General features: G+C 40.5%; 2 protein-coding genes across 2 annotated transcripts in view; one reads left to right on the forward strand and one right to left on the reverse strand.

Annotated features, from left to right (window-relative positions):
• Nucleotides 1-20,897, forward strand: part of npr2 (natriuretic peptide receptor 2) — a 52,518-nt gene extending 31,621 nt beyond the window's left edge. The window contains exons 11-22 of the mRNA XM_089019913.1: nucleotides 1,883-1,987; nucleotides 7,193-7,264; nucleotides 8,606-8,765; nucleotides 9,649-9,804; nucleotides 11,604-11,772; nucleotides 15,012-15,158; nucleotides 15,296-15,419; nucleotides 16,969-17,037; nucleotides 17,106-17,280; nucleotides 18,486-18,584; nucleotides 20,124-20,215; nucleotides 20,395-20,897. Coding sequence (XP_088876039.1) covers nucleotides 1,883-1,987; nucleotides 7,193-7,264; nucleotides 8,606-8,765; nucleotides 9,649-9,804; nucleotides 11,604-11,772; nucleotides 15,012-15,158; nucleotides 15,296-15,419; nucleotides 16,969-17,037; nucleotides 17,106-17,280; nucleotides 18,486-18,584; nucleotides 20,124-20,215; nucleotides 20,395-20,457 — 1,431 coding nt within the window. The 3' untranslated portion in view covers nucleotides 20,458-20,897. The remainder of the gene's footprint in view (nucleotides 1-1,882; nucleotides 1,988-7,192; nucleotides 7,265-8,605; nucleotides 8,766-9,648; nucleotides 9,805-11,603; nucleotides 11,773-15,011; nucleotides 15,159-15,295; nucleotides 15,420-16,968; nucleotides 17,038-17,105; nucleotides 17,281-18,485; nucleotides 18,585-20,123; nucleotides 20,216-20,394) is intronic.
• A 1,527-nt stretch (nucleotides 20,898-22,424) lies between these two features.
• On the reverse strand, nucleotides 22,425-24,672 carry spag8 (sperm associated antigen 8). The gene is made up of 6 exons (XM_089020810.1): nucleotides 24,513-24,672; nucleotides 24,244-24,376; nucleotides 24,091-24,136; nucleotides 23,879-23,993; nucleotides 23,589-23,651; nucleotides 22,425-22,583 (listed from the first exon to the last, which is right to left on the reverse strand). The coding sequence occupies exons 1-6, from the start codon at nucleotides 24,561-24,563 to the stop codon at nucleotides 22,482-22,484; spliced, it is 510 nt and encodes a 169-aa protein (XP_088876936.1). The 5' UTR covers nucleotides 24,564-24,672; the 3' UTR covers nucleotides 22,425-22,481.
• Between the last annotated feature and the right edge of the window lie 2,658 nt (nucleotides 24,673-27,330).

Here is a 27,330-nt window from a genome sequence, read left to right on the forward strand (position 1 = left end):
GAAATGGGGGCGGATGTACAAAATACAATGCAATTTTGTTTGATATCGCTCTTTAACAACAATCTGACGGTGGAACAAAGCACTAACATGGAAATGCTTCCACCTTATGGAAGGGAAAAAAAAACATTTCCAGAGGCCATGGCCAGCGCTTTATCGGCACCCAAGCGTGAAAATACAAAACCCCAACAAATTCTGGAATGTCATATTTTGAATTCCCCAAAAAATTTGGTAATGGCGGTGAATGACTTCATTTAAATTGATTTGAGTCCAAAAGGTACAGAAACATATTTCCTTTTTGGGGGGGAGAATTTCTTTCTTTCTTTCTTTATTTATTTTTTGGGGTTGAATATTTAATTTTTTTGGTTGAATTTTGTATTGTATGTAATTTTTTAATGTGATCTGTGTCCCTGGAATTGAACCAGTGGGCTGGCTCCTTCACGCCTTTGGGTCTTGTCCAGATGTTTGTGGTTGTCTGCTCCCTTTGTTTGTATTTAGTCCTGGCGTCCCTTCCACCTTTGTTGGTTGGGTCAATGCGTGTCATGTTTTGTTTTGCCTCTCAATTTTTTGCCTTTCCTGGCTTTGATTTCAGTGAGTTTTGTTCCACTCTACCCACGTTCTACATTTTTCTGCTTTTCTGCGTTTTGGGGGTCCAACCAGCTACCAACACGCAAAACCTGACATGATGAGTGAGACCGAGGAGGATTTTTTTTTAAAACTTGCCACGTGAAGATCAATCAAGGCTTCCTGGAAGCCAGTGTGGCCTTTCAGTTCGTCAGCAGGCCTCATGGGACATGGGGGGGGGGGGGGGCGATGGGATGGGGGGGGGGGGTGTCTGGGTTAGCAACTTGTCAGACCTCCCAGAGGTTGGATTGCCTGTCAAACCTCAGCTGGTGAAAAAAGCCCACCAGATGAGGGGCTGCTCTGCTGCTAGTGGAAACTTAACCACTTGTCTCCTTGCTCACACCCCGGCCCCCCACCCCCAATACCACCCCTCCCCAAACACATCACTGTTCAGCGGGGAGGAATTATATAGGGCAAAGGGTAGGCTAACATCACCCAGGCTTTCAAACAGAAGCAAGCGACTCTGGATTTTTGCTGTCAGTCGTGAAAACTCACCTACTCGCTGAATCTACTGGCCGCTGCTTTTGCAAAACATATTTTTTTAGCACTGCTTTTCATTAAAAGCAAGTCTCAAGGTGTTTAATCAGACTCATCTTTATTGCCAAGTATGTAGAACACACAAGGAATTGGTTTCCGGTAGAACACGCTGCACTAGTATCATTATCAAAAAAACTGCAAAGAGGCACTATACAGGTGTATTTGGGTTACTTTTTAAAGAGTTAATGGCTCGGGGGAAGAAGGCGTTTAAATGTCTGCTGGATTTGGAGCACGTGGATCGGTAGCCTGCCTAGCTGGAAAGGGTGGTGGGCAGGGTGCGCAGGGTCCAGTAGCATTTTCCGCACCCAAGTTTGGATTCTTTAAAATCACAAATGATAAGATTCAATTGTATTTAACCTTACATGCCAGGTAAAATTAACACCAACGGATTCTGCTTAGTGGTGGAGGCTCCTCCGTGTATTTATTTTCTTTCTTTCTTTTTTGCCGCAGTACACACACTGCCTCATTCATAAGCACCATGACCAAATTATGCACTTGCACGTTTCAACTAGGTGCCCCCGTGCACCAATCGGTTTCCGCGTGTAGAAAACGTGCCAACTAAGCGAGTGCAAAGTGAGAACATTTTGACGAAACGCTGGCAGGGAGAATTCCGTGTCTGAATAGAAATGAAGTGCCAGTCCACATCCTGTGAACAAAAAAAAAAAACTGCGATGGAGAAATGTGACATGCGGAAAGTTTGACTGTGTTTTTGTTTTCTTTCCAGATGAGAGACGTCCAGTTCAACCATCTGACCCGTTTCATTGGAGCCTGCATCGACCCCCCCAATATTTGCATCATCACCGAGTACTGTCCCAGAGGCAGTCTGCAGGTTAGTCATTGACTCATTTTTCAAACTTGACGCTGTTCACGCTAAAAGCAGTGTCTGAAATAACATCTGCCCGGACGCCCGGGACGTGCAACTTTTACGTACAACTTATAAAACGTCTCTGCCCGGGTGGCCGACAACTTTTTTAAGAAAAAAAAAAAACACGGAAAGATTTTTTTTTTCAAATCAAAACTTTGCTTCATTCATAAAGCAAACGTTTGAACAAAGATTTCAAAATCGGAATAAATGATTCCGATTTCAAAACCTGCGTTCGGTTTGGAAATTTCCGAATTTCGGTTCGTTTGGCAATTTGCATCCTCGGCACAGCAGCCAATCAGAAGCCTGCTTCGTGTTTCCGGACTTTCCCGAGCGTTATAACGTCATGCATTTGCATATCATTTTCCAAAGTAGACGCACAGAACCTCAGCCCCAGAAGAGAGATTCAAAAGAAACTAACAAAATTTATGACGCTACAAAAGGTAAACGTACATCATCCCGTGACTGTAAAGGTTACTTCAGAGTTTTGAAAGGGGCTTACAAATAAAATTTATTATTATAATTATTAAAAGCATCGTGGCAAGAGGACTTCACGTGGCTTGTAGCAGACGTCGCAACACAAACATTGCATTGTGCAACATGACGAACAGTATATTGACCAACGACAACTGGAGCAAAATCATCAGCAAGGGATATTTACCATCAATTAAGCAAGGGAGCATTTGTAGTAGCTACATCCTTAATTAAAATCAATCCTTAATACTTTGCTACAATGTTTTTTTTGCCATTAGTTGTCTTATGGTGCGATTGGCTGGCAACCAATTCAGGGTGTCCCCCGCCTCGTGCTCGAAGACAGCTGAGATAGGCTCCAGCAACCCCCGCGACCCTAATTAGGAAGAAGCAGTACAGAAAATGGATGGATCGATGTCTTATGGTGTTTCAAGTTGTGAAAAACGGGACAGGCAACTTTATGGCCGGGCAGGCAACTTTTCAAAGTTTTCTGCCCTGGTATCCGCTAACTTTTTGTCATGAGTTTCAGACACTGCTAAAAGACATTAAAAGTTAAATTAAATAAATAAATACATAAATAAAATTGGTTCAGATGGAATTTGCCCTCGATTGCTCCCGGTCCGGCTCTCCCGTGTGGAGTTTGCATGTTTTCCATACGTCTGTGTAAGCACTCAGTCGTACAGGAGTGATCCATCGATGAAAAGGTTTCTTCAGCCGTCATCTGTACAAATTTGAAGGTGTCTGACATTTCGCTTCTTATTCAAGAAACTTCATCAGCAAACTAAAGACTTACTGGTAGTTTAGGCCTTATCTATATATCCCTACTGTCCAGCCATGGCGGTGCCGAACTCTGCTATGATAGGTCGCTGCTCTCAGGTTGGGTCTCCCCAATGTACTGCTCTTTACAATTTTGTGTTGCCAACACAAAATTCCGACTTATTTCAAACCGATAAACACGTCAAGGCAGAAATTAGTGCATCCAAAAGATTGGATTGGATATGCCTTTATTAGTCTCACAGTGGAGAAATTTACATTTCACAGCAGCAAAGTGATGAAAGGAATGAAAGAAGGAAAACGAAATACATGAGCTGCTGGAAAGGCCGCCACTCTCGCGGCGCCGTCTTGAAGTCAAACGAGAAAAAAAAACAACTAAATACTAAATAATATGACAAAACAAAGACACAGAGAGAAATTCATTCTTCAGGACTTGCTGTACCCTCTTTGTGATGACATGAAGCAGTTCTAGATGAAAGAGGAGAGGATCAAAGCGTCTTTCCACCAGTGGATCAGGGACATCATGGTGGAATGTGCATGTCAACTACAAGCTAAATGTTGAAAGCAAACACGCAGCTGTAGCATCCATTGACGAAAAGAGATAGTCTGCCAAATGAAAAACAAAGTAATGTAGTTTATTCCATACATTGTAAGAATGAAAATTGTAAAGAGCAGTACATTGGGGAGACTCAACAAATTCTCAAAAAAAGACTTTATCAACATCGCAGGGATAATACTAGTTGGCCTCAATCAGCAGTACATCTGCACCTAAAAGCTAGCAACCACTCATTTGATGACAATGAGGTTAAAATCTTAGCGAAAGAACAGAATGGTTTGAAAGGGGAGTAAAAGAAGCGATTTTCATAAAACAACTAAATCCTTCATTAAACCAGTCTGGTGGGGTGAGGTTCAATTTGGATCGTTCATACAATAGCCTAATTAGGCAAAATAGGATTAGGAATACCGATGAGGTGATACCGGTGGAAGTGGGGCAATCAGGCCAGTCGTTAGTCAGAACAATAGGAATAATCAGTGGAGCTGCAGGGAGTGGTCCCCTAACCCTAACCCAACCTGAGAGCAGGGACCTATCATAGCAGAGTCCGGCACCGCCATGTCTGGACAATAGGGATATACAGTAAAGTCTCGTTATATCGATATTCAAGGGAGTCCGAAAAAATATCGATATAACCGGGACTATCGATATATCCGACCCTGTTTGCATGTAATTTTCTCCGTGCGTGCATAGAAATAGTATCGATATAACCGGGACTATCGATATATCCGATATCGATATAACGAGACTTTACTGTATATATATATATATATATATATATGTGGCCTAAACTACCAGTAAGACTTTAGTTTGCTGATGAAGTTTCTTGGATAAGAAGCGAGACGTCCGACACCTTCAAAGAAGTAGAGATGACGGCTGAAGAAACCTTTTCATCCATATTGTCCATATTTGAAAAAATAAAAGTCCTACTTGACCCTACGCATCCTGCCCACCACCTTTTCCAGCTACTCCCCTCAGGCAGGCGCTACCGATCCATGTGCACCAAATCCACCAGACATTTAAAGGGCTTCTTCCCCCAAGCCATTAACTCTTTAAACAGTAACCCAAATAGAACTGTATCGTGCCTCTTTGCAATTTTTTTGCTGATGATACTAGTGCAGCGTGTTCTACTGGAAACAAATTCCTTTGTGTGTTCGACATACTTGGCAATAAAGATGAGTCTGATTCTGATAAACATTCCCAAAAGAAAATACATGACTAGAAAAAGTAGTGTTTCAAAAATAAAAAAATCCTCGAAAGTTTATAGATTGAGTGAACATATTAACTCATTGACTGCCAGATGCTGCGCAAAAATGTGTCCACTCCCGTGCCAGGGTTTTTGTCATTAATCCACTCGAATTCCAGGACCCACACAATATTGACTTTTAGGACGACATCAACATTTAATGCAACACAAGAAACCTTCGACACTCCTCTTTTTCAGATTAAAAGAGTTAATTCCTAAATGATATGAGTCTGGAATTATCTAAGATTGAAATAGGGCGGCTGTACAAAAGGCGAATGCTGCCCCGCCTCGGAAGGGAAAAAACATTGCTCGAGGTCTGACCAGCATTTTATCGGAATACATTCGGGAATGGCAGGGAATGAGTTCAAATAAATGTTGACCTTTGCCCTACCTAAGACACAATCAAATCACGTTTGAGGTGAAAATGTTTGTTCTTACCAAGCATTTCAAAAACAAATAGTGTGTGTATGAGGGGTGAGGAGGTCATTTTGTACTTTTCTTTCATTCGTGTGTTCATCAACAGTCGCAGCGAACCGTTTGACGATTGGCATATGGTGGATTGTAATGCCAGACTCACTGCAGCCCTGAAAAATTGTGGAGGAACGGCTGAGGCGTTTTTACTGGCAGCTCCGAATGCTCCAACCTGTCCGTCCGGGACCAGAAATAAATACATGAAACTATTCACGAGTTTGAGTGAATGCCGACCCCCAAGCGACTTGATTTGGACACGTGTGTCTTTTTCTTGGACAAACGCCAGTGCAGGCTTCTTATTTTTGGCCTGCCGTCTCTCTTGCAGCAGCTTATTAACTCTAGACTCTCTTCTTTCGTCAGAAAAAAAGAGTTAATTCCTAAATGATATGGGCCTGGAGTTATCTGAGATTGAAATGAGGGCCGATGTCCAAAATACAATGCAATACTTAGATATTGTTTTCCAGTATATAGCCAGTGTCTGAAACTCATGACAAAAAGTTAGCGGACACCAGGGCTGACAACTCTGAAAAGTTGCTTGCCCGGCGATAAAGTTGCCTGCCCCATTTTTCACAACTTGAAACACAAAAAGACGACTAATTGCAAAAAAAATTATTGCAAAGTATTAAGGATTTTTTTTAATTAAGGATGCACCTACCACGAATGCTCCTTTGTTTAATTGATGGTAAATATCCCTTGCTGATGATTTTGCTCCAGTTGTCGTTTGTCCATACACTGTTCGTCATGTTGCACAATGCAATGTTTGCGTTGCGTCGTCTGCTACAAGCCGCGTGAACTCCTCTTTCCACTTATGCTTTTAATAATAATAATAATAATAATAATAATAATAATAATAATAATAATAATAATAATAATAATAATAATAATAATACCTTTAATTTCTAAGTACCTTTCAAAACTCTCAAGTACACTTTCCAGTAACGGTTTACGTTTTGTAGCGTCATAAATTTTGTTAGCTTCTTTTGAATCTTTCTTCTGGGGTGGAGGCTCTGTGCATCTACTTTGGAAAATGATACGCAAATGCACGACCTTATAACGCTCTGGAAAGTCCGGAAGCAGGAAGCAGGCTTCTGATTGGCTGCCGTGCCGTGTATGCAAATTGCCAAACGAACCGAAGATTTCTAAATCTTCGTTCAAACGTTTGCTGTATTGAAAAAAGCAAACGTTTGATTTGATTCCCCCCCCCCCAAAAAAAAAAGTTGTCGGCCACCCGGGCGGAGACGTTTTGTAAGTATGCCTGACGTAAAGGTTGCATGCCCCAGGCGTCCAGGCAGACGTTATTTCAGACACTTATATAACGCTTTAACAACAGATGAAGCTGGAACAAAGCGCTAACATGGAAAGAGGGGGAAATGTTGCCCCTTGTGGAAAAGAGAAAAATATTGCCAGAGGTCTGACCAGTGCTTTATCGGCACCCAAGCATGAAAAACCAAAACCCAAACAAATTTGGGAATGACGCTCTACGTCATATTTTCAATTCCCAAATAAATTTGTGAATGGCAGTGAATGAGTCTAAAACGGACAAACTCGGGGAACCGCAGGCGAAATCAACCGTGGTTTTTATCACAATCTCGACGCTTGACGACTTTTTCGGATTTGACTGTTTAACCAAAGTTTGATTGACGTGTTTGCCTCGCAGGACATTCTGGAGAATGAGAGCATCAACCTGGACTGGATGTTCCGCTACTCGCTGATCAATGACATCGTGAAGGTACATGAGAAAAAAAAGATGCTTTGTGAGTCTCGGAAAACGCAGAAACTACCTTGGCTGTTGCCATGGTTTCGTATGAATAGCGCGGAAGAGAGACTGGATGAATCGCCGCCGCAACCATCCTGTCGATGTTGCTAATAAGAAACCTGGAGAAGCAAAAAAAACAAACAAACAAACACAAAAAATATTCATTTGAGCGCTGCACGTTTTCTCTCATGGAAATTGAATCATGCATTGACTGAAGAAAAAAAACAAGAAACGGCTTAGCGCAGCCTGCCCACGAAAACGGGAGCAATTGAATCTCCAATAACGAACCGGCAGCCACTGGATGGAAGCGGGAATCCATTGGATTATTTTGCATTCAGTCACGTTTGCAAGTAGCAATGATGCTAACGCCACTCCAGTGTCACTCGAATTACAGGACCCACAGAAGATTGACTTTTAGGACTACATAAACATTCAATACAGCGTTAGAAACCTTAGACTCTCTTCTTTCATTAGAAAAAAAAGAGTTAATTCCTATATTATATATGTCTGGAGTTATATGAGCTTGAAATGAGGGCGGCTGTCCAAAATACAATGCGATACATACGTATTGGTTTATATAGCGCTTTAACAAGCTGGAACAAAGCGCTAACATGGGAAAAAAGGAACTACTGCCCCTTATACTCCGGTGCGCCTTATACAGCGGAAAATAGGGTCGTTTTCGTTTGATTCTACTGTGCAGTAGCATCACAGTTTGAAATATATGAAGAAAAAACACAGGATCATGAAATGTTGAAGGACTATTTTATTGTCCTTGTTTCCTGTAACAGTCTTTTAAAAGTGGCAATATAAAAATAGAAACACAACGGATAAAAAAATGGACTTGTGTCAACTGCTTGGCGGCACAAAAATGAAATGAAAAAAGGTGGTGGGCGTCTGCTGTCCAACACAGATGTTCTTTGTCACAAGATCAGACTTTTGGACGGCTTGGATATTCCATCGCATGCATAATCAAGTGCTTGAGCTCAATTGCTCCTTACAGATGGCTGAGCCCAGTAGCCAGCAGACGCCGCCGCCGATGAAGCTTTCTTTTTTTGGGGGGGCGCACGAACTGACATAACTGTTTCCACAAAATATTGAACATGAGTCCACCTCCCAAAGCCCCCCTGGAGGAATGAACACCCCCCCTGAGACTGAGATGTCCTTGAAAGCTGGCCTCTTTTCAATATCCTCAACATCCTTCCACTTCTCAAAATTTCCATGTGTCTCAAAAAAAGACACGATATCTGTCCTCATTTTCAGGTGGGCATGGGGGGGTGTCTGAATGACATGAATCAATGTCCCTGTGCTCTCCAGGGCATGAACTATCTTCACAATAGCTATTTTGGCTGCCATGGAAATCTGAAGTCATCGAATTGTGTGGTGGACAGTCGATTTGTGTTGAAAATCACCGATTACGGACTGGCCAGCTTCCGCTCGTCCTGCGAAAACGATGACTCGCATGCTCTCTACGCCAGTAAGTTGCCTTTCAAGTTGCCTTTGTCCCGATGAGTGCATGTACTTCCTGTGTCCGTGCTGCTCTTTTGACAGCGTCTGACTTTATTTATTTATTTATTGTTTGTTTGTTTGTTTGTTCATTTGTTTGTTTGCTTATTTATTTATTTGTCTGTTTATTTATTTAGTCATTCATCTATGTATTTAATTAGTTAGTTATTTATATGTTTATTTGTTTTTATTTATTTATCATATTTATTTATTCATTGGTTTATTTATTTATTCATTTATTTATTTATTTATTTATTCATTTGTTTGTTTATGTGTATTTATTTGTCTGTTTATTTATGCATGCATCTATGCATAATTATTTAGTTTTGTGTATGTTTGTTTGTATTTATTTATTTTTATTTATCCATCTATTTATTTATTCATCCATTTGTTTATTTCTTTATTTATCTATTTATTCATGTATTTCTGTTTATGTATGTATGTATGTATGTATGTATGTATGTATGTATGTATGTATGTATGTATGTACGTACGTACGTATTTATTTATGTGTTTATTTATTTATTTGTTTATTTGTTTACTTATTCACTCATGCAACCATTTATATAATTATTTATTTATATATTTCTTTCTTTTATTTATCCATCTATTTATTTATTTATTCATTCATGTTTATTTATATAGATTTATTCATCTGTTTATTTGTTTGTTTATTTATTTATTTATTTGTTTCGTTGTGTTTGTTTATTTATTCATCTATTTATTTATTTAACTATGTATTTATGTATTTATTTTTGTCTATATTTACTTATTTATCGATGTATTTATATGTGCATTTATGTATCATATATTAATATATCTATATACGTACGTATTTTTTTTTTTTTTTTTAGAGAAGCTGTGGACAGCCCCTGAGTTCCTCCTATACGACCAGCATCCTCCCCAGGGGACGCAAAAGGGTGACGTGTACAGTTTTGGCATCATCCTGCAAGAAATAGCCTTAAGGAATGGACCTTTCTATGTGGAAGGCATGGATCTCAGTCCTAAAGGTACATTGAACTCCAGTACGTCGCACCCTTTTATTCATTTGATTGGCTAAAAGCTTTTTTGAGGACACCCTGAACTGGTTAGCAGCCAATCGTAGGGTACGCATAGACGGATGACCGTTTGTACTGTCAATTACCCCGATGAACCACTTTGAATGTTCTGTTAGCCTGTCATGCGTGTTTTTGGAATGTGGAAGGATACCGAAATACCTGGAGAAAACCCACGAAGGCTTGGGGAGAACGTGCAAACTCCACACTTTTTTCCCTCAGTATCCATAAAAAAAAGAAACAAATTGACCCTGCTGTTTGAATACTTTCGGACGGGGGGGGGCAGTCAAAGCAGCTACCAAGTGTTGCGATATTTGGAGAGGCCATTTTGGGAGTCTCGGGCCGAGCATTCCAGAATCGAGGGGCCCAAAACCACATAAGCCCGACCACCTTTTGCTTTGGAGGCATCAGGAATGCCAGCGGAGGCCCGGCTGCTGCTGTCTCACACTGGAGCTCATTTTTAGAAACTGAGGTGGCGGTGGGGGGGACGGGGGGTGGTAGGTGTGGGTGTTAGCCTGGATGTTTTCAAACTGATTGCTAATATGATTTCCAAAAAGGACCCGTCGTAAGTATCCTCGGAAAAACTGGGCCGCTGGGATTTTTGTCATCTGGTCTGGATTAAAAGTCAAGCTGCTGCTGCTTTTTGTGCAAACGGGGGGAAAAAAAAGAACAAATCCCGAATGGTGTGCGCACTTACTTAGCGCACTTACATATCTGAGAACGTACAACACTTCTACTTGAAGCTGCTTTTGGTTGAGGAAATCATTTTGAAAGGAGCAAAATGCTATTTTGTTTCTTTTTTTTGCTTTTGAGTTCAAAAATGTTCACCAGCTATTGATTATCGGCACGATAACGAGGCCTCAGGGGCGAAACGAAACAAAGTGCTCCTACTTTGCATCACCACAATAATAATACTACTAATAATAATCCATTTCATTTATAAGCGCCTTTCAAAACTCTCAAGGTCACTTTACAGTCACAGGATAAGTTTTTTTTGTGGGTGAGCAGCGGCAGCCACACGCACCAGCATTCACTCAACCCGGCAGTAACTCAATTAGACAGAAAGCTAGCTAACTAATAGATATCCAGCTGGCCAGCTAGATAGGTAGATAGCTAAGAGATAGCTAGCTAGATAGCTAATAGATAGCCAATAGATTCCCATCGAGCCAGCTAGATAGCCAGATAGCTAATAGACAGCCAATAGATAGTCAGCTAGCCAATACATAGCTAGCTAGATAGCTAGTTAATAGCTATTAGCTAGACAACTAGCTAGCTGACTAGCTGGCTAGATAGATAGATAGATAGATAGATAGATAGATAGATAGATAGATAGATAGATAGATAGATAGATAGATAGATAGATAGATAGATAGATAGATAGATTAGTTAAATAGATTAGTTAAATAGATTAGTTAAATAGCTAATAGACATCAAATAGATAGCTAGGTACATAGCCAACAAAGGCGATTTTCGTCACGGGATTCCACTATTTTTTAAGATCTTTATTCACGGTCACGCTCGGTGGTGATTGTACAAATGCCGCTAATCCATAAACAGGCCAAAGGAGCCTGAACTTTTTCCAAGGTCTGATAAAAAGCTTTAAAATAACAGCGCAATGTGAAAACACGGCCGCTGGGCTTTCCAAACACAAAGGGGGAAGTGGCGATAACCTTTGCCGCGCAACGTTTCCAAAAATGGCCAACGGGAGATCTGTTTTGCGTTTGACTCAACGCGACCTTTCCTCTCCATGGCAGAGATTGTGCAGAAGGTCAGAAACGGCCAGAAGCCGTACTTTCGGCCCACCACGGATACCAGATGTCACTCGGAGGAGCTGACCATCTTAATGGAGGGCTGCTGGGCCGAGGACCCAGCGGAAAGGCCCGACTTTGGCCACATCAAGATCTACATGGCCAAACTCAATAAGTAAGACGCCGCCATCTTGGATTTGGGAATGGTTAAGTCACAGGTGTCCAAGTCGAGGTTCGGGGGCCAAATCTGGCTTTCAGCCCGCGAAAGCAAATCAAACTTGTAAATTTCCACGTTGTTGCTGAAGTCCCAACCAAACTTTCAAATTGTCCCATGTACTCCACAATGTGAGTCATTATTTTTTACTTCAAATTTGAAAACTAGTTATTCATTCATTCGACCACTCCAGTGCCACGATTTTTGTTATTGTCACTTGAATTCCACGACCCACAGAGTATTGACTTTTAGGATTACATTAACATTCAATACAGTGTTAGAAACCTTTGACTAATGGATTGCTAATAAATAGGTAATAGATAGCCAGATAGCCAACAGTGAGCCAGCTAACAGCCAACCAGGTAGACAGCTAACAACTAGCCAGCTAGCTAATAGATAGCTAATAAATAGCTAATAGATAGCCAGATAGCCAACAGCTAGCCAGCCAACAGCCAGCCAGCTGGATGGCTAACAGCTAGCCAACTAGATAGCTAATAGCTAGCCAGTCAAATAACCAAAAATATACACATATTTTTAGCACATCCCCACAAGTCCTGCACCCCGCGACCACCAGCGTGGCGAACAACTAGCATTCTGTCTATTTGAGTTACTTCGGGGTTGCGTGAACACTGGCGCATGTGGCTAACGCTGCTCACCCACAGAAAAACTATTCTGTGACTGTAAAGTGACCTTGAGAGTTTTGAAAGGCGCTTAGAAATGAAATTTATTATTATTATTATTATTATAAAAATGGTTAATTCCTAAATGATAAGGGATCTGGAGTTATCTGAGCTTGAAATGAGGGTGTCGTCTGTCCAAAAATACAATGCAATACATACATATCGATTTATATGGCCAGCGCTTTATCTGCACCCAAGAATGAAAAAACAAAACCCCGAACACATTTGGGAATGGTGCTCTATGTCTTATTTTCAATTCCCGAATCAATTTGTGACTGGCAGTGAATGAGTTAAAAACAATTGTGGCAATCTCAATGTCGCTTGTTCTTCTGTCTCACCTCATTATTTTGATCAAAACAAAAAAAATACAAAACAGTCATGTGAATAAATTTTATTTTATGATCTAGGGCGATATTGTTCCCCAAGCAGGGAATATCTGCCAGAAACAACGACCCCGATGGAGCAGATGCTGTCTTTGTTCAAAGTTTAGTTTGAACAAAGGCTCGTTCAATCGCTCCAGAAAAGACCAAACGCTCTCAAAAAGCTAAAAACAAACAAACAAACAAAAAACAGTCAATATATAACAGTAGAGGGACGTGCATGTCACGCCGAGGCCTTCAATAGTGCTACGTCTGAATCAATCAGCTGCGAGTGTGGTGTGATATTACTACACGTCCACTAGAGGGTGCCAGATTTATAAAACTGCTTGCATTTTAATAATAATAATAATAATAATAATAATAATAATAATAATAATAATAATAATAATAATAATAATAATAAAAAAAATAATACATGTTATTTATAAACACCTTTCACAACTCTCAAGGTAACCTTAGTCACATTTTCTGTGGGTGAGCAGCGGCCGCCACATGCGCCAGCGTTGACTTAAACCCAGAATAACTCAAATAGATAGAAAGCTCACTAGCTAGCTAATAGCTAGCCAATAGATAGCTCACTAGCCAGAAAGCTAATAGACAGCAAATAGATAGCTAGCCGGGTAGCCAGCCAGGTAGCCAGCTAAACAGCTAATAGGCAGTAAACAGATAGCTAGCTCGGTAGCCAGCTAGGTAGTCCTCTAGATAGCTCGGATTCATGATAACCTCATCAAATTACCTTTATGACTTGCTATTTTTGCTCGCTTCGTGGCTGTCCAACCTTAATTACATATGTCCATCTATTCTTGAAACGTTTATTGAAAATGGCTTTAACAGTCAATCTGCGACCAAATTCATTTCTTCTTTTTCATCCATTGTGGCTTGACAAAACTGCTATTAAATCAACACAACAATGTATTTGCTGATGCAGCAGATACAGTGTGCTAGCTCTGGCCAGTATGCTCTTATGACTAGCGGCTAGTGAGACTATGATTGGCTAGTGACTCGCCGATCTAGTTTCATCGACGTTGATTTTTATACTCCAGGGCCTACAGAACTGATTGTGAAGGCATCCAGGTCGATTCCTGACCCTGGTAATAAATGATGGCTGAAATGCGATTGGTTAAATTCTTAAATATGAAAACGCGCGTCTGGAAGCAGCACAACAGTCATGAAAGGAAGCTGAAAGACAATTTGGAATTATTGAAGAAGAATTTGTGGACAAATTAGAATTCACCTTAGTCTGTGATTGTGATATTTTTAGGCCAGCACAGAAGGCCTGACGGCTCACTACTGGGTTCCAAAAAGGTCGTGTGGCCCTGAGTCAGGCCATCTGCACAACAGCCGAATGTATCGATCAGAGCCCGGTGGCGTTAAAACAACTCCTAATGATGATGTGCATGCTTCGTTTTTTCCTCATCAAATCACTCAAAGAGTTTAGCATGTCGGTAAGCCTCAATCAGCAGCGGCTCGCTTGCACTTAACGCCGCGAGAGTTGTTTTGTTTTTTTCCTCTGGCTCTGTTTCCAACAGCAGCTGCCGTTGTCAGAGTGCTGACTCTGTCCTCCAAACATTCTTTGTGGTTTATTATCCTTGACACTAGCTTGGAGCCATTTCCCCCGATAATGTAACTCAACGTAAATAGAACCCAGTTAGGAATAAAATGGCTATACCTGGACTCGCAAAAGGAGCTGGAATAGGTTGTTTTTGGTATTCCCGAGTAGGTGATCAAAGACCGGCTGTCCTGTAATCTCACAATGTAGAGATTGTGACGGAGTTCAAACGGCGATTTGTCGCCTCGCAAATCCAAGGGTGTGTGTATACCACCCACCTTATGCCACAACAAGTACGCGTAGCTACTTTGTAAACAAGAAAGCGCTTAGCTCGTCTCCACCAAACTGTAGCGTTGATGGTGCACCGATGCTTATTTAGTTATATTTGCATCTGGATCTTGAAGTACTTCATAATCGCCGTTTATGACTGTGACTGGGCCCAGTGTTTCCCACGAAATCATGCAAAGTCGATGCGGGGGAAAACCAGAGCGTCGGTCTGCTATCAAAGACTGACTCAAAAAAAAAAAAGAATCATTTTCAAAAACGTCGTCATTTTTGTCTAATTCTGCTCTACGGGGTTTTTTTCTACAGGGAAGGCAGCACCAGTATCCTTAACAACCTGCTATCCAGAATGGAACAGTATGCTAACAATCTGGAGAATCTGGTGGAGGAGCGAACGCAAGCTTACCTGGAAGAGAAAAGGAAAGCGGAAAATCTTCTCTATCAAATTTTACCGCAGTAAGAAGAGCACTCACAAACACATCCGCCTTTTCCCGCTACCGTGGCTTGATTTAAACCTTGCGACATGATGACAAAATCCCATTTGGTGCCTGATGGTATACCGGTACTTCCATTTAATCTCTGTACACTCGCAGTTCTGTAGCAGAGCAGCTGAAGCGAGGCGAGACGGTCCAGGCGGAAGCTTTTGACAGCGTCACCATTTACTTCAGCGACATCGTGGGCTTCACGTCCATGTCTGCGGAGAGTACGCCGCTTCAGGTACCGTGACACCCTTAAAGGACGACCGACACCATTTTTTTTCCTTGTTTCCTAACTGACATCAGAAAAACGTTTTCTAGCATCTAAAATACCCAAAACACGCAGGCTGATATTTTTAGTCAAATGCAAAACACCAATAAAATGACTTAAAGTGTCCCAAAACTACTTCAAAATGACCTCTGAAATGGCGAGTTTCAGAAGGTCCCGCGCCCTTGTTCGTGACGTCACCCCAAGACGTCTTGCCTTGCTCTCCAATCAAAATAATGGCTTCAGGTTCGGAGAAGATGCTTTCTTGTTACTCATCCAGTTATGAATATGATTCAAATAATTCTGAAGAGGGCAGCCCGGTAGTCGAGTGGTTAGCACACCGGCTTCACAGTGCAGAGGTCGCCGGTTCGTGTCCCGGTTCTGCCTCCCTGTGTGGAGTTTGCATGTTCTCCCCGGACCCGCGTGGGTTTTCTCCGGGTACTCCGGTTTCCTCCCACACTCCAAAAACATGCATGGCAGGCAGATTGACCACTCCGAATTGTCCCTAGGTGTGAGTGTGAGAGTGACTGTTGTATGTCTTTGTGTGCCCTGCGATTGGCTGGCAACCAATTCAGGGTGTCCCCCGCCTCGTGCCCGAAGACAGCTGAGATAGGCTCCAGCAACCCCCGCGACCCTAATGAGGAATAAGCGGTACGGAAAATGAGATGAAAATGAATAATTCTGAAGAAGAAAGCATAAATGTTTGCAATCGATTAAAGAAATCCTCCCGTATCAATTAGAGCTGTCAGGACTCCAATGGAGTGTCCCAGAAAATGCACAAGATGGCCCCCAAGCTCCGTTGGAAATGGGCTGATTTGTCTGCTGGGAATTTGTGTCAGCTAGTATGAAATAGTAGTCTTGGTACAACACACAACGATTCACCATCGCGTTATTTATGTGTTTTCCTTCTAATTTGGCCATCAACACGGATCAACACAAAGTTTTCAGACCAAACAAAGTACCCAAAATGCATTGTGTGTCGCTTTCTCAGTCAGGGGCGCTCCAGACATTGGGGAGACTAAACAAATTCTCAAAAAAAGGCTTTATCAACATCGCAGGTATAATACTAGTGGGCCTCAATCGGCAGTACATTTGCACCTAAAAGCTAGCAACCACTCATTTGACGACAATGAGGTTAAAATCTTAGCGAAAGAACATAGATGGTTTGAAATTGGAGTAAGAGAAGCTATTTTCATAAAACAGCTATGAAACCGACATGGTGGGGTGAGGTCCAATTTGAGACTGAGAGCTTACACAGACGAACTTGTCCGGTGGCGTTGGTTGTCCTTTAAACATCCAACAAACACATTCGAATCAAATTCAAATCCTTTTGATTCGTGTGCCCATTTCAATTTCCTGTCTCTGGTAAGACTTACTTTTCCCTTAAGCAGACTTGAATTTTGGGGATTTGAATCCAAGTGTCAGTGGTTCTCCGACTTTGCCCTACAATTCACGGGGTGTATGAAAAAACCATGACGCCTGAAAGCAATGTCACCACGATTGCCAAACCGCTCTGTTCCAGGTGGTGACGTTGCTCAACGACCTGTACACCTGTTTCGACGCCATCATTGACAACTTTGATGTTTACAAAGTAAGTCCAAGTCTCAATGTTATCGCATCAGGGTGCCAGACGAATGACGCGTCCGTTTTATACCCGAGGTGGAGACCATCGGTGACGCCTACATGGTGGTGTCAGGTCTACCTGTGCGCAACGGGAAACTCCACGCCCGAGAGATCGCTGGTATGGCACTGGCATTGCTGGAACAAGTCAAAACATTCAAGATCCGACACAGACCCGAACACCAGCTGAGGCTCAGGATAGGTATCCACACAGGTGAGATTCCATGCACGGGCCAATGTCAGTGTCTGAAATAACGTCTGCCCGTACAACTTACAAAAGTCTCCGGCCCGGGTGGCCGACAACTTCTTCAAGAAAAAAAACAACAACTTTCTTTTCAAATCAAACCTTTGCTTTATTCAATAAAGCAAACGTTTGAACAAAGATTTCGAAATCGGAATAAATTATTCGTTCGGTTTGGAAATTTCTGAATTTCGGTTCGTTTGTCAATTTGCATACTCGGCACGGCAGCCAATCAGAAGCCTGCTACCTGCTTCCGGACTTTCCCGAGCGTTATAGGAGATCACGTGATCGGCCGCTAACTTCCAGGAGGCTAATAGTCAAGTAAACACAACAGTTGTCAGCGAGTGCGATCATTGTTTTGTAAGCTTATGCCTTTCATTTTCGGTTTTGATGAATGAAAGTCTTCGCATTTTAGTACGTGCTGATATCGTGTGCGGTTGTTGGCTGTACGAACCGTTTTGTGTTAAAATTTCACCGAATGCCAATCGCTGAAGGAAGAAAACAAACCGGTTCGTTTGGCAAATTGCATACTCGGCACGGCAGCCAATCAGAAGCCTGCTTCGTGCTTCGGACTTTCCCGGTCGTTTGAAGGTCGTGCATTTGCATATTATTTTCCAAAGTAGATGCAGAGAACCTCAGCCCCAGAAGAAAGATTTAAAAGAAGCTAACAACATTTATGACGCTACGAAACGTAAACGTACATTATCCCGTTACTGTAAAGTGTCCTTGAGAGTTTTGAAAGGCGCTTAGAAATTAAATGTATCATTATTATTATTATTATTTTTACTAAATTATTATTATTATTAAAAAGCATAGTGGAAAGAGTTTACGTGTCTGTAGCAGACAACGCAAACATTGCATTGTGCAACATGCCGAACAGTGTATGGACAAACGATAATTGGAGCAAAATCATCAGCAAGGGATATTTACCATTATTATTATTATTATTATTATTATTAATTTTATGCTCTGACTAAGTATGAATACTCATGAATGATAGTAACACGTATCTTCTACATTTTATCCTGATGCAATTGAAAAATGGCCCAGATGGACGTGTATCTGTTTAGCGAACTTGGTAAGCTAGCTAGCTACCTGTCTAGCGTTGTTTATGCACAAAATCAATCCAACGAGCCACAATATATCATCTTTTTTTGTGTGTGTGTGTTTTTTTGTAGGTCCAGTCTGCGCTGGAGTGGTGGGTTTGAAAATGCCCAGATATTGTTTGTTTGGGGATACTGTCAACACGGCTTCCCGAATGGAGTCCAATGGAGAAGGTGAGTGTCCGAATCGATGTCTCGTTGTGGTTGGTCTGACTCTTTCACCACGTGAAATACAAATTTCCCATTTTTCGATGTGACTTTCTAATTGCTGACCCTTTATTGTGGAATAGTGCTTTTTTAAAAAAAGTGATTTAAATCGACTTATTTGGGTCAGTAATTGAAAAGCTTACCTTTGGTAAAGTCTTTCCATTCATTATGTTTATTTATCCATTTATTTTTGTATTTATTTATTCCTCTATTTATTTACTTATGTATTTATTTATACATTTATTTATGTATTTATATTTATGTATGCATGTATTAATTAATTAATTAATTTATTTATTTATTTGCCAGTAGTTATTTATTTATTTATATGTTTGTTTAGTTATTTATTTCTGTATGCATCTATTCATTTATTTATGTATCCATCTATTTATTGGCTGCCGCTGCTCACCCGCAGTAAAAAATATCTTGTGACTGTAAAGTGTCCCTGAGAGTTTTGAAAGGCGCTTATAAATGAAATGTATTTTTATTATTATAATTTATTTATTTATTTGTTAGTTTTAATTTGTTTGGTATTTTATTTTATTTTTTATTTTTAAATACAAAAATTAAACAGTTGGCATAAATGTGAATGACTTGATTTTTGGATTTCGGATTCTCCGAACGAGACCATTTATTCTTTTATCCATTCCGTAACGTGAAATTTTTTGAGTCAAACAAGATTGACCAAAAAAATCAATACAAAATTCCCATCCTTGTCCTCTTTGTAATGTAAACTATTCAAGGTTTGGTTGTTTTTTTTTTATATAGCAAGGGTTCTATTTTTAACATGCTATGACAGGAAGTCATGTTCTAAAAGTGTTGTTGGGATATCACTGCAGCAAGCCAGTGGACGTATTGATTAACTGCTAAGTCACTTCCTGTGCTCTGCTTCTGCTGCTAAATAATTGATAGCACTTAAAGTGGAGGGGCCCTTAGCCAGCGCTAAATTGCAGCCCTGAAGCCATCTCGATCAGCGTCTCAAATATCCACCACCTGCAGCAAACGCTCGGGATCATACACATTTGTTAGCATTTCCGCTTGGACAAGCCTGAGATTATATTGGTCAATAACAGGGGTTCAAGTGAGTACAGAGCTTGAGTTTTACATCATGTTGCTCACTTGAGCTATCGAGCTGGCGATCAGGCTATCTAGCTAGCTACCTAGCTGGCAACCTAGCTAGCTATATACAGTATGTGCTATCGATTTGCTACATATAAGCTATCTATCTAGCTAGCTACCTATCTATCTCTATTAGCTAGCTAGTAACTTTCTATCTATTTGAGTTATTCCGGGTTGAGTGAACGCCGGCGCATGTGGCTGCCGCTGCTCACCCACAGAAAAACTGATCCTGTGACAGTAAAGTGACCTTGAGAGTTTTGAAAGACGCTTAGAAATGAAATGGAAAAGGTGGTGGGCAGGGTGCGGAGGGTCCAATAGTAGAAAGAAATGTAGTAAATAGATTTCTTTGGGGGGAAATAAAAAGTAAAAATAACACGTCGTTTGCAGCTCTGAAGATCCACGTCTCCACGGCGACCAAAGAAGTATTGGACGAATTTGGCTACTTTGATCTACAGTTACGAGGGGATGTTGAAATGAAAGTAAGCGCTTTTATACCTTTTATAGAGTTTATTGTTGTGTTGTTTTTTTTTTTTATTTTCTGTAGTCTGCTAATCCTACCGAGTGATCACATTCACATTGCAGCAAGCCAATCGGGGACGTAACGTGACCATAGCACCTTTTGTTCCTTTTGATGAACTTATTGATTTGTGTGTTTCAGGGCAAAGGTAAAATGAGAACCTATTGGCTTCTCGGGGACAAGTCTGATGTGTATGTTATCTGAGAGGCGGAGACGACACCAGAATATCCGGTGGCCGAGCCACTGCTTTATTTGTTCTAGAATAAATCTTTTGTGTGAGATTTCCATGCAGAGGAACATAAACCAAAAAAAATGGAGGACGTTTTAAGGTATTTTTATGACCTCAATGCTGCAACTACACAACAAAAACACTTTTTTTTGTATGAAGGCATTTTCTGTCCTCAAATGGAGTACTTTTCACAGGAAATACTTTATTTTTTCTGCTTTCTATATTCCCAATTTGTATCATGTGTTTTGAAGTCAATGACGTTTGAATGTTTCCTTGGATCATCTTTTTTGGAGACAGTGTTGGTTGACACTGCTGGCAGGCTTTCATAGCGCAAAATAGGGCGATGCGAGATGTGTATATATGTATAGCCGAGATACTGTCAAATATTTTGTTCAATAAACTCATTAAATAGTCATCTTTCAGTCTGGATTTTTAGAAATGTGGGTCTTAAGATACAGGACCTCAACCATTTTAGTTGAGAAGTGTGATCACATCTTCGCCTTGTTTGTTTATATTTCACACTACACACAATACAGGAAAATTGTTTCATCATGATTTGTCATCCAAATCATGTTTGTTTGTGGGGGGGGGGGGGTTATTATTTATATTTTACTAATATGTGAGTGTATTTAGGTGTGGACAGAAGAGACGAAGAAAATGAGTTGGCGGCAAGCATCTGTGTCGCCGTGACATCATCCCCTCATTAGATGCTCATTATCAGCTGTGGCACTTGGACTCCCGGAGTGTGTGTTTTGTGTGAGTGTGTGTGTGTGTGTGTGTGTGTGTGTGTGTCTGTCACTCCCCCCCTCGTCCCCCGTCACTCTCTCCCTCTTTCTCTCTGCTGGAGCCCATCTTCCCCCATACTGCGAGACTGTAATTACCGCCCACTTCCTGCTGGTAAGCGGTGCCTGTTAGACGGGATGGGGTTGGTTGAGGGGGTGCACGTGCACCAAAGAGCATCAGTGACTTGCTTGTCAATTTCACATGAGATCTTTGTCATCTTTTTCCTGGACAAAAAGACTGATCATCAACCTTTCCGCGGGGCATTTTGCTTTACGTCTAACAACTAAACAGAGTCAAACTGCAATTAACGAGCTTTATCTTCACTAATGTTGGAATTGCTTTTTGTTTCTATCTTTGTGGTTTGCGTGTGGGTGTTTTTATTGGACATGTACCTTCAGGAAAAATATATATTGAAAAAAATATATATACGTATAGGTATATATTATTTTTGGGGGGACAAAAAGATATACATTATATGTATTTTTGAGTGGGGGGGTGATTCTACACACAGTATTTGTGTTTTGCATGTGGATGTGTTTTTATGGAGCAGGTACTTTAAGGAAATATATACATTGAAGAAAAAATATACAGTAGATATATTTTTAATATAGATTTTTATATATATTTATATGTATTTTTTGTTAAAATATGTTATATAGTTTTTCTCTATACAGTATATATATTTTTTCTTAAAAATATATATGAGTTTTTTTGGAATATCATTTTTCCTGAAAGTACCTGCTCCATAAAAACACATCCACATGCAAAACACAAATACTGTGTGTAGAATCACCCCCCACCAAAAAATACATATAATGTATCTTTTTCTCCCCCCAAAAATAATATATACCTATACGTATATATATTTAACACACAAAACACAAATATGTAGAATGACCCAAAATATATATGCATCTATCTGGTGTCATGTGATGTGACGCTATTCCCTAAAATCTGCATACATATGTACAAAAGCTAAAAATTGCTTGTCGCCATAGCAACCGCCCATTAATCCTTCCTGAACGTTCCGAAAGGATCAACATCTCTCCCAGCATTGTGCTGTCATTGACAGAACACCTGTTGATGATGTCAATGTTACCGCATGTCGTTAACATGCAGGAAGCAGTAATGATGGCGAGTCAGCAGCCATGTTGTCAGCAGGGTAAGTTCCATTTATTTGAAAAAAAGACAACAACATTGATTTTGATGTCAATTATTAAATGAAGGGGTCAATGTCCTCCCGCTGCTCACCGATGGGGGTGGAAAATCGGGCCGACTTTCGAAAGGGTGTGTTGGGGCACTCCACCGCACTCACCCCCTGCAACATAAACCAATGTTAAATGTGGAAATGCTGAAAGGCATCTGGAACCTGATAGGTTGTGGCTTGTGTACGGACTCTGCCAAAAATGGAAACATTAGAAGGACATATATAATAATAATCATAATAATAATAATCATAATAATAATAATAATAATACATTTCATTTATAAGCGCCTTTCAAAGCTCACAAGGACACTTTACAGTCACAAACAAGCATAGATACTATCATAAATAAAAATATTTTTTTTATTTGGCCTTTATTAGTCTCACAGTGGAGAAATTTACATTTCACAACAGCAACTAATAATAATAGTAATAATAATAATAATAATACATTTTATTTTTAAGCGCCTTTCAAAACTCAATGTCACTTTACAATTACAGGATATTTTTCTCCTGTGGGTGTGCAGCGGCAGCCGCACGCGCCAGCGTTCACTCAACCCGGAAGTAACTCAAATAGAATAGTAATAATAATAATACATTTCATTTATAAGCGCCTTTCAAAACTCTCAAGGTCACTTTACAGTCATGGGATAAGTTTTTTTCTGTGGGTGAGCAGCGGCAGCCACACGCGCCAGCGTTCACTCAACTTGGAATAACTCAAATGGATAGAAAGCTAGCTAGCTAGCTAATAGCTATCTAATAGATATAGCTAGCTGACTAGATAGCTAATAGATAACTAGCTAGAGAGCCAGATAGCGAACAGACAGCAAATGAATAGCTAGCTAGGTAGCCGGCTAGATCGCCAGCTCGATAGTCAGTGAGATAGCAAATAGACAGAAAATAGACAGCAAATAGCTAGCTAGCTATATAGCCAGCTAAGACGACTCGAGTCCTTGTTTTGACCATGGTTGCACAAAAGCATCTCATTCACACTCTAGATCTATTACGGTTATTTAATACCTCTCCCAATTCGTCAGTGCGCTGTTTAAGGAAGCATAACAACCTTGCACAAAAATACATAAAATAAAATACATTTTAATAAATCTAATTGTAACTCACCTGTATCTTCTGGTAATTTTCACTCCAATAGCTGATGGCCTGCTCAGTTGTATAATCATGTATCTAAAAGTAGAAGCAGAAAAATGGAAATAATAAAATAAATAATCAATTGCAGTAAAAAAAAAGTGTCAGTGATGATCTCTGTTTCCAGAAATGTCTATATGGGCGTGGCTTAAGATGCAGGTTATGCAAATCCAGTCGGAATCCATCTTGTTGGGCCGACGTGTGCAACCGGCGTGATTGCCACAAAGGACGCAAAACCCAAATATGCGGTCTGATACTCAACATACTCGGTTGATTTGAGTTGTTTGGGGTACAAATCCCTCCACTCGAAAGTCCCTCTGAGTTACGGTGGCAAAGTCGGTTTGGGGAAGCGGCGGGTTCCGTTCTGCATGAATCTTATCCCTGCACACACAAAAAAAAAAAAAACATGAAGAAATGATTCCGTGATTGTCCCAAAAAAATAAATAAATAAAAAGGTGTCATGTGAATGAATGCCTACCGTATTATCTGAGCGATTCTTCTTTCCAAAAGTTCAGACCTGAGGCCTAAAAATAGGAAACAGGTGATGAAATAAAGTCAATGGAAGGTTCACAATATGAGAAAACACTTGAATTAGGACAGTCCCCTGATGAACGTGTGACCATCCACATACCCTGCATCCTCACCCCTGGATTCTTTGGGGGGGCAAATGCGGATTTCAGGGTAGTAATATTCTCCATTTTTGCTCCTGTGTTCATGGTGATGATTCCCTTGTGTCCGTGTCTCAGGATGTGCTCTCTTGTTTGCTTGGGAGGCAGATGAAATATGACATTGCAGTGTTAAGACGTGACAACTTTATTGGTAGAGCAAAAAAGGGCGTGATTCAATTTTGACTTGAATATTTTTATCAGTTTCGTATCTTTTTTATCGAATAAAACTCACGTCTTGCGGGGTGTCATTGTCTTGATCTACAGCATCCACGCCGTCCGCCATTTCAGCAATTTTTCGACCAATAAAATCGTATCTGCCGAGATTTACAGGATTCAAGTGGTGAGTAAATTGCTTTTAATCGAGAAAACGCACCGCTCGTCCAAATGGTGTCCGGACAACGGAAGTGTCTCCATGGTAACGACGTACACACGTGACTTTTCGGGGCAGCCTCGCGGCACCGTGACGTCATGCAATTCCGTCAAAATAATATAACATTATTCCGTCAATAATAATAAGAATAATGATGATAACTTTCTGCGGGTGAGCAGCAGCAGTCAGACGTGCCAGCCTTCACTCAAACCGGAAGTTTAATGGCTCTTTCCAACTTGTTTTTGTTCGTTTTATTTTGTGCATTCCAACCAAGCTATTTGTCCGAAAAGGCCGTTTTCCGGAACACGGAACAAACAATCCGCAAGCGCATGCTTCCCCAAATTGCACCTGGCGCTGCAAACTAAAGTATATTTTTTTCAGTTTTTCGCTGGTTTGGCATTGTTTTGGTCTTACTCAGTCCACGACGTTTGCAAATCTAGCCCGGAAATCAAGCCAACTACCTCGTAAACAAACACATTAACGATTTTTCCTTCTGCTTGGAATGAGCACTCAATCTAATCATTTAATTTTTTTTTGGTTTTGAGCTAGCAGATTTGCAATCCGACCAGCTCAATTTTCCAGCCGTACTTTATTTTAACATCAACAGAAAAAAAAGTAAAGAAAAAAGACCCCACGATTGAATTCACACTGTGGAGTTCCTGGCGTGTCACTCAGTCCTGTTTCCAGACACACAACCCCCTTCTGAAAAATTAGGAAGAAAGTATTCCACAAGTTACCGAGTCCACTGGAGAATGCATCAATCAAACCTTCTGCAAGAATTGGAAAGGCCAAAAGTAAGTTACTCGTTCCATTTAATGTGTTTGATAATATTTCACGGGGGAGGGGGGGGGGGATTCTATTATTGCAAAAACACTTTGAGGGTGTTTTCTTTTGATTATTTTTCGACGAGTATTTTTGGTTGTATCACTGAGAGGAAACCATTTTGTGTTTGTTCACCTTTATGGCAAAAGGAGAATGGGTATGTAATTGTCAATACATTTTTAAAAGACGTGTGTACATAAATGCATTTCAGAGCCAATATTTTTGATTTTACTGGGGTGTATAACAAACCGACACATTTTTAGCCAATATGTGCGTCATATATGGATAGTTTACTTCTCTATCTTCACTTTCCAATATAAATAGATGCAAACGATGACAGTTTTTAGCATATGATGTATACTAACCTCTCAATTACTCTCTGATCTCATCAGTACAGTACGTTTATTGTTCGGAACTATCTTTGCGATGCTATTTTGTGTTTTCATAGTCATCTAATTTTGCCAACTTGCTCTGCCTAGGAAGTGGGGTTACTACTAACCTCTCAATTACTTTCTGATATCATCAGTACGGCACCAGTTAATTGTTCTGAACTACAGTGAGACCTCAACTTACAAACACCTCAACTTACAAACTTTTTGTCTTACAAACGTCAAATTTATGAAAATTAAACCTTATAATAAGCACTATTTTCATAATACACACCCACCACGCCTGGCGGAGTGATCTTCGGCGCAAGCACACGACCGAACAGCACCAGAGGTTGTTACCAACAGTCCTTATGGAAGGTGACTCTCCTTCCATAAGCCATCAACAACCATCAGAAAGGTAAATAAAACTTTATTTTACAGCACAGTTTATTTCTTTAATTACAGTCATCATGTAATGCGTCTCTCTTTCCAAACAGCAATTCCCTTTGACCTTCGACCTCCAACGCCATTCCATCAAGCCATAAATGACCATCACAAATGTAAATAAAGTGACTTTATGATACAATGCAGTGTATTTCTTTCATTACAATACAATAGCACATTTTTTATACATAGAATAAGGTATGTTGTGTGTAGTTTTAAGGCTTATTTAGTTGAAAAGTATATTTTATGGAAACCCGGGAACGGATTATTCCCATTTTAATGGTTTTCGCCTCACACACTCTGTCTGGGAACCAATTAAGTTCGTAAGTTGAGGTCTCACTGTATCTTTGCGATGTTAATTTGTGTTTGCATAGTCATCAAATTCTTGCCAATTTTGAGGTGTTACGTGTCCGGCTTAGAAAGTGGGGTTTCCTCTCAGTTACTGTCTGATCTCATCAATACGGCTGTAGTTAATTGTTCTGAACAATTTTTGCGATGACCATTTTATATTTGAGTTATCGGTGTACATTTCTGGGTTGAGTGAACGCTGGCGTGTCTGGCTGCCGCTGTTCACCCGCAGAAAAATATGTCGTTCTTATCCTGTGCCTGTAAAGTGCCCTTGAGAGTTTTGAAATGCGTTTATAAATACAATGTATTGTTATTATTATAAATACGAACCACTGCAAAATGAAGCCAAATAATTAGACACTGTCATGACAGCCACAATTAAAAATGAGTTCCATAATAAAAAAAGAGTTAAAAAACATTTCCTCTCTGTGGACGATGAGGGTGGAATTGTTTGCCTCCCATTCCTCCATGTGTCTGCAGAGGAAGTTTGCAAGACTTTTGCAAACCGCTCGCCTGGGGTGCAATTAAGGGAAAAAAAAGACATTGCGCCCCTGTCATTTCACCACCTGTTAGACATTTAATTACATCTAATCGCTGATCCATCAAGTCGTTTACGTAACAGCGGGGTTGCGCTGTGGCGCATGTTCTCCAGCAGAACCTGCCATTGGCCACCAATGGGCTCTTTTATTTTCTGGACT

The sequence above is a fragment of the Hippocampus bargibanti genome, linkage group LG18 (assembly GCF_051943395.1).
Source record: "Hippocampus bargibanti isolate YZ-2025 linkage group LG18, ASM5194339v1, whole genome shotgun sequence".
NCBI classification, from domain to species: domain Eukaryota; kingdom Metazoa; phylum Chordata; class Actinopteri; order Syngnathiformes; family Syngnathidae; genus Hippocampus; species Hippocampus bargibanti.

Bases quoted from the DNA above. Each gene is read 5' to 3' on its own strand.
- spag8 (XM_089020810.1), bottom strand. From the start codon at position 24,563: ATGGCGGACGGCGTGGATGCTGTAGATCAAGACAATGACACCCCGCAA. The intron at 24,137-24,243 runs GTATGTGGATGG...TCCTATTTTTAG, and splicing joins TCCAGGGGTGAGGATGCAGG to GCCTCAGGTCTGAACTTTTG. The intron at 23,652-23,878 runs GTATGTTGAGTA...TTCTACTTTTAG, and splicing joins AAACAACTCAAATCAACCGA to ATACATGATTATACAACTGA.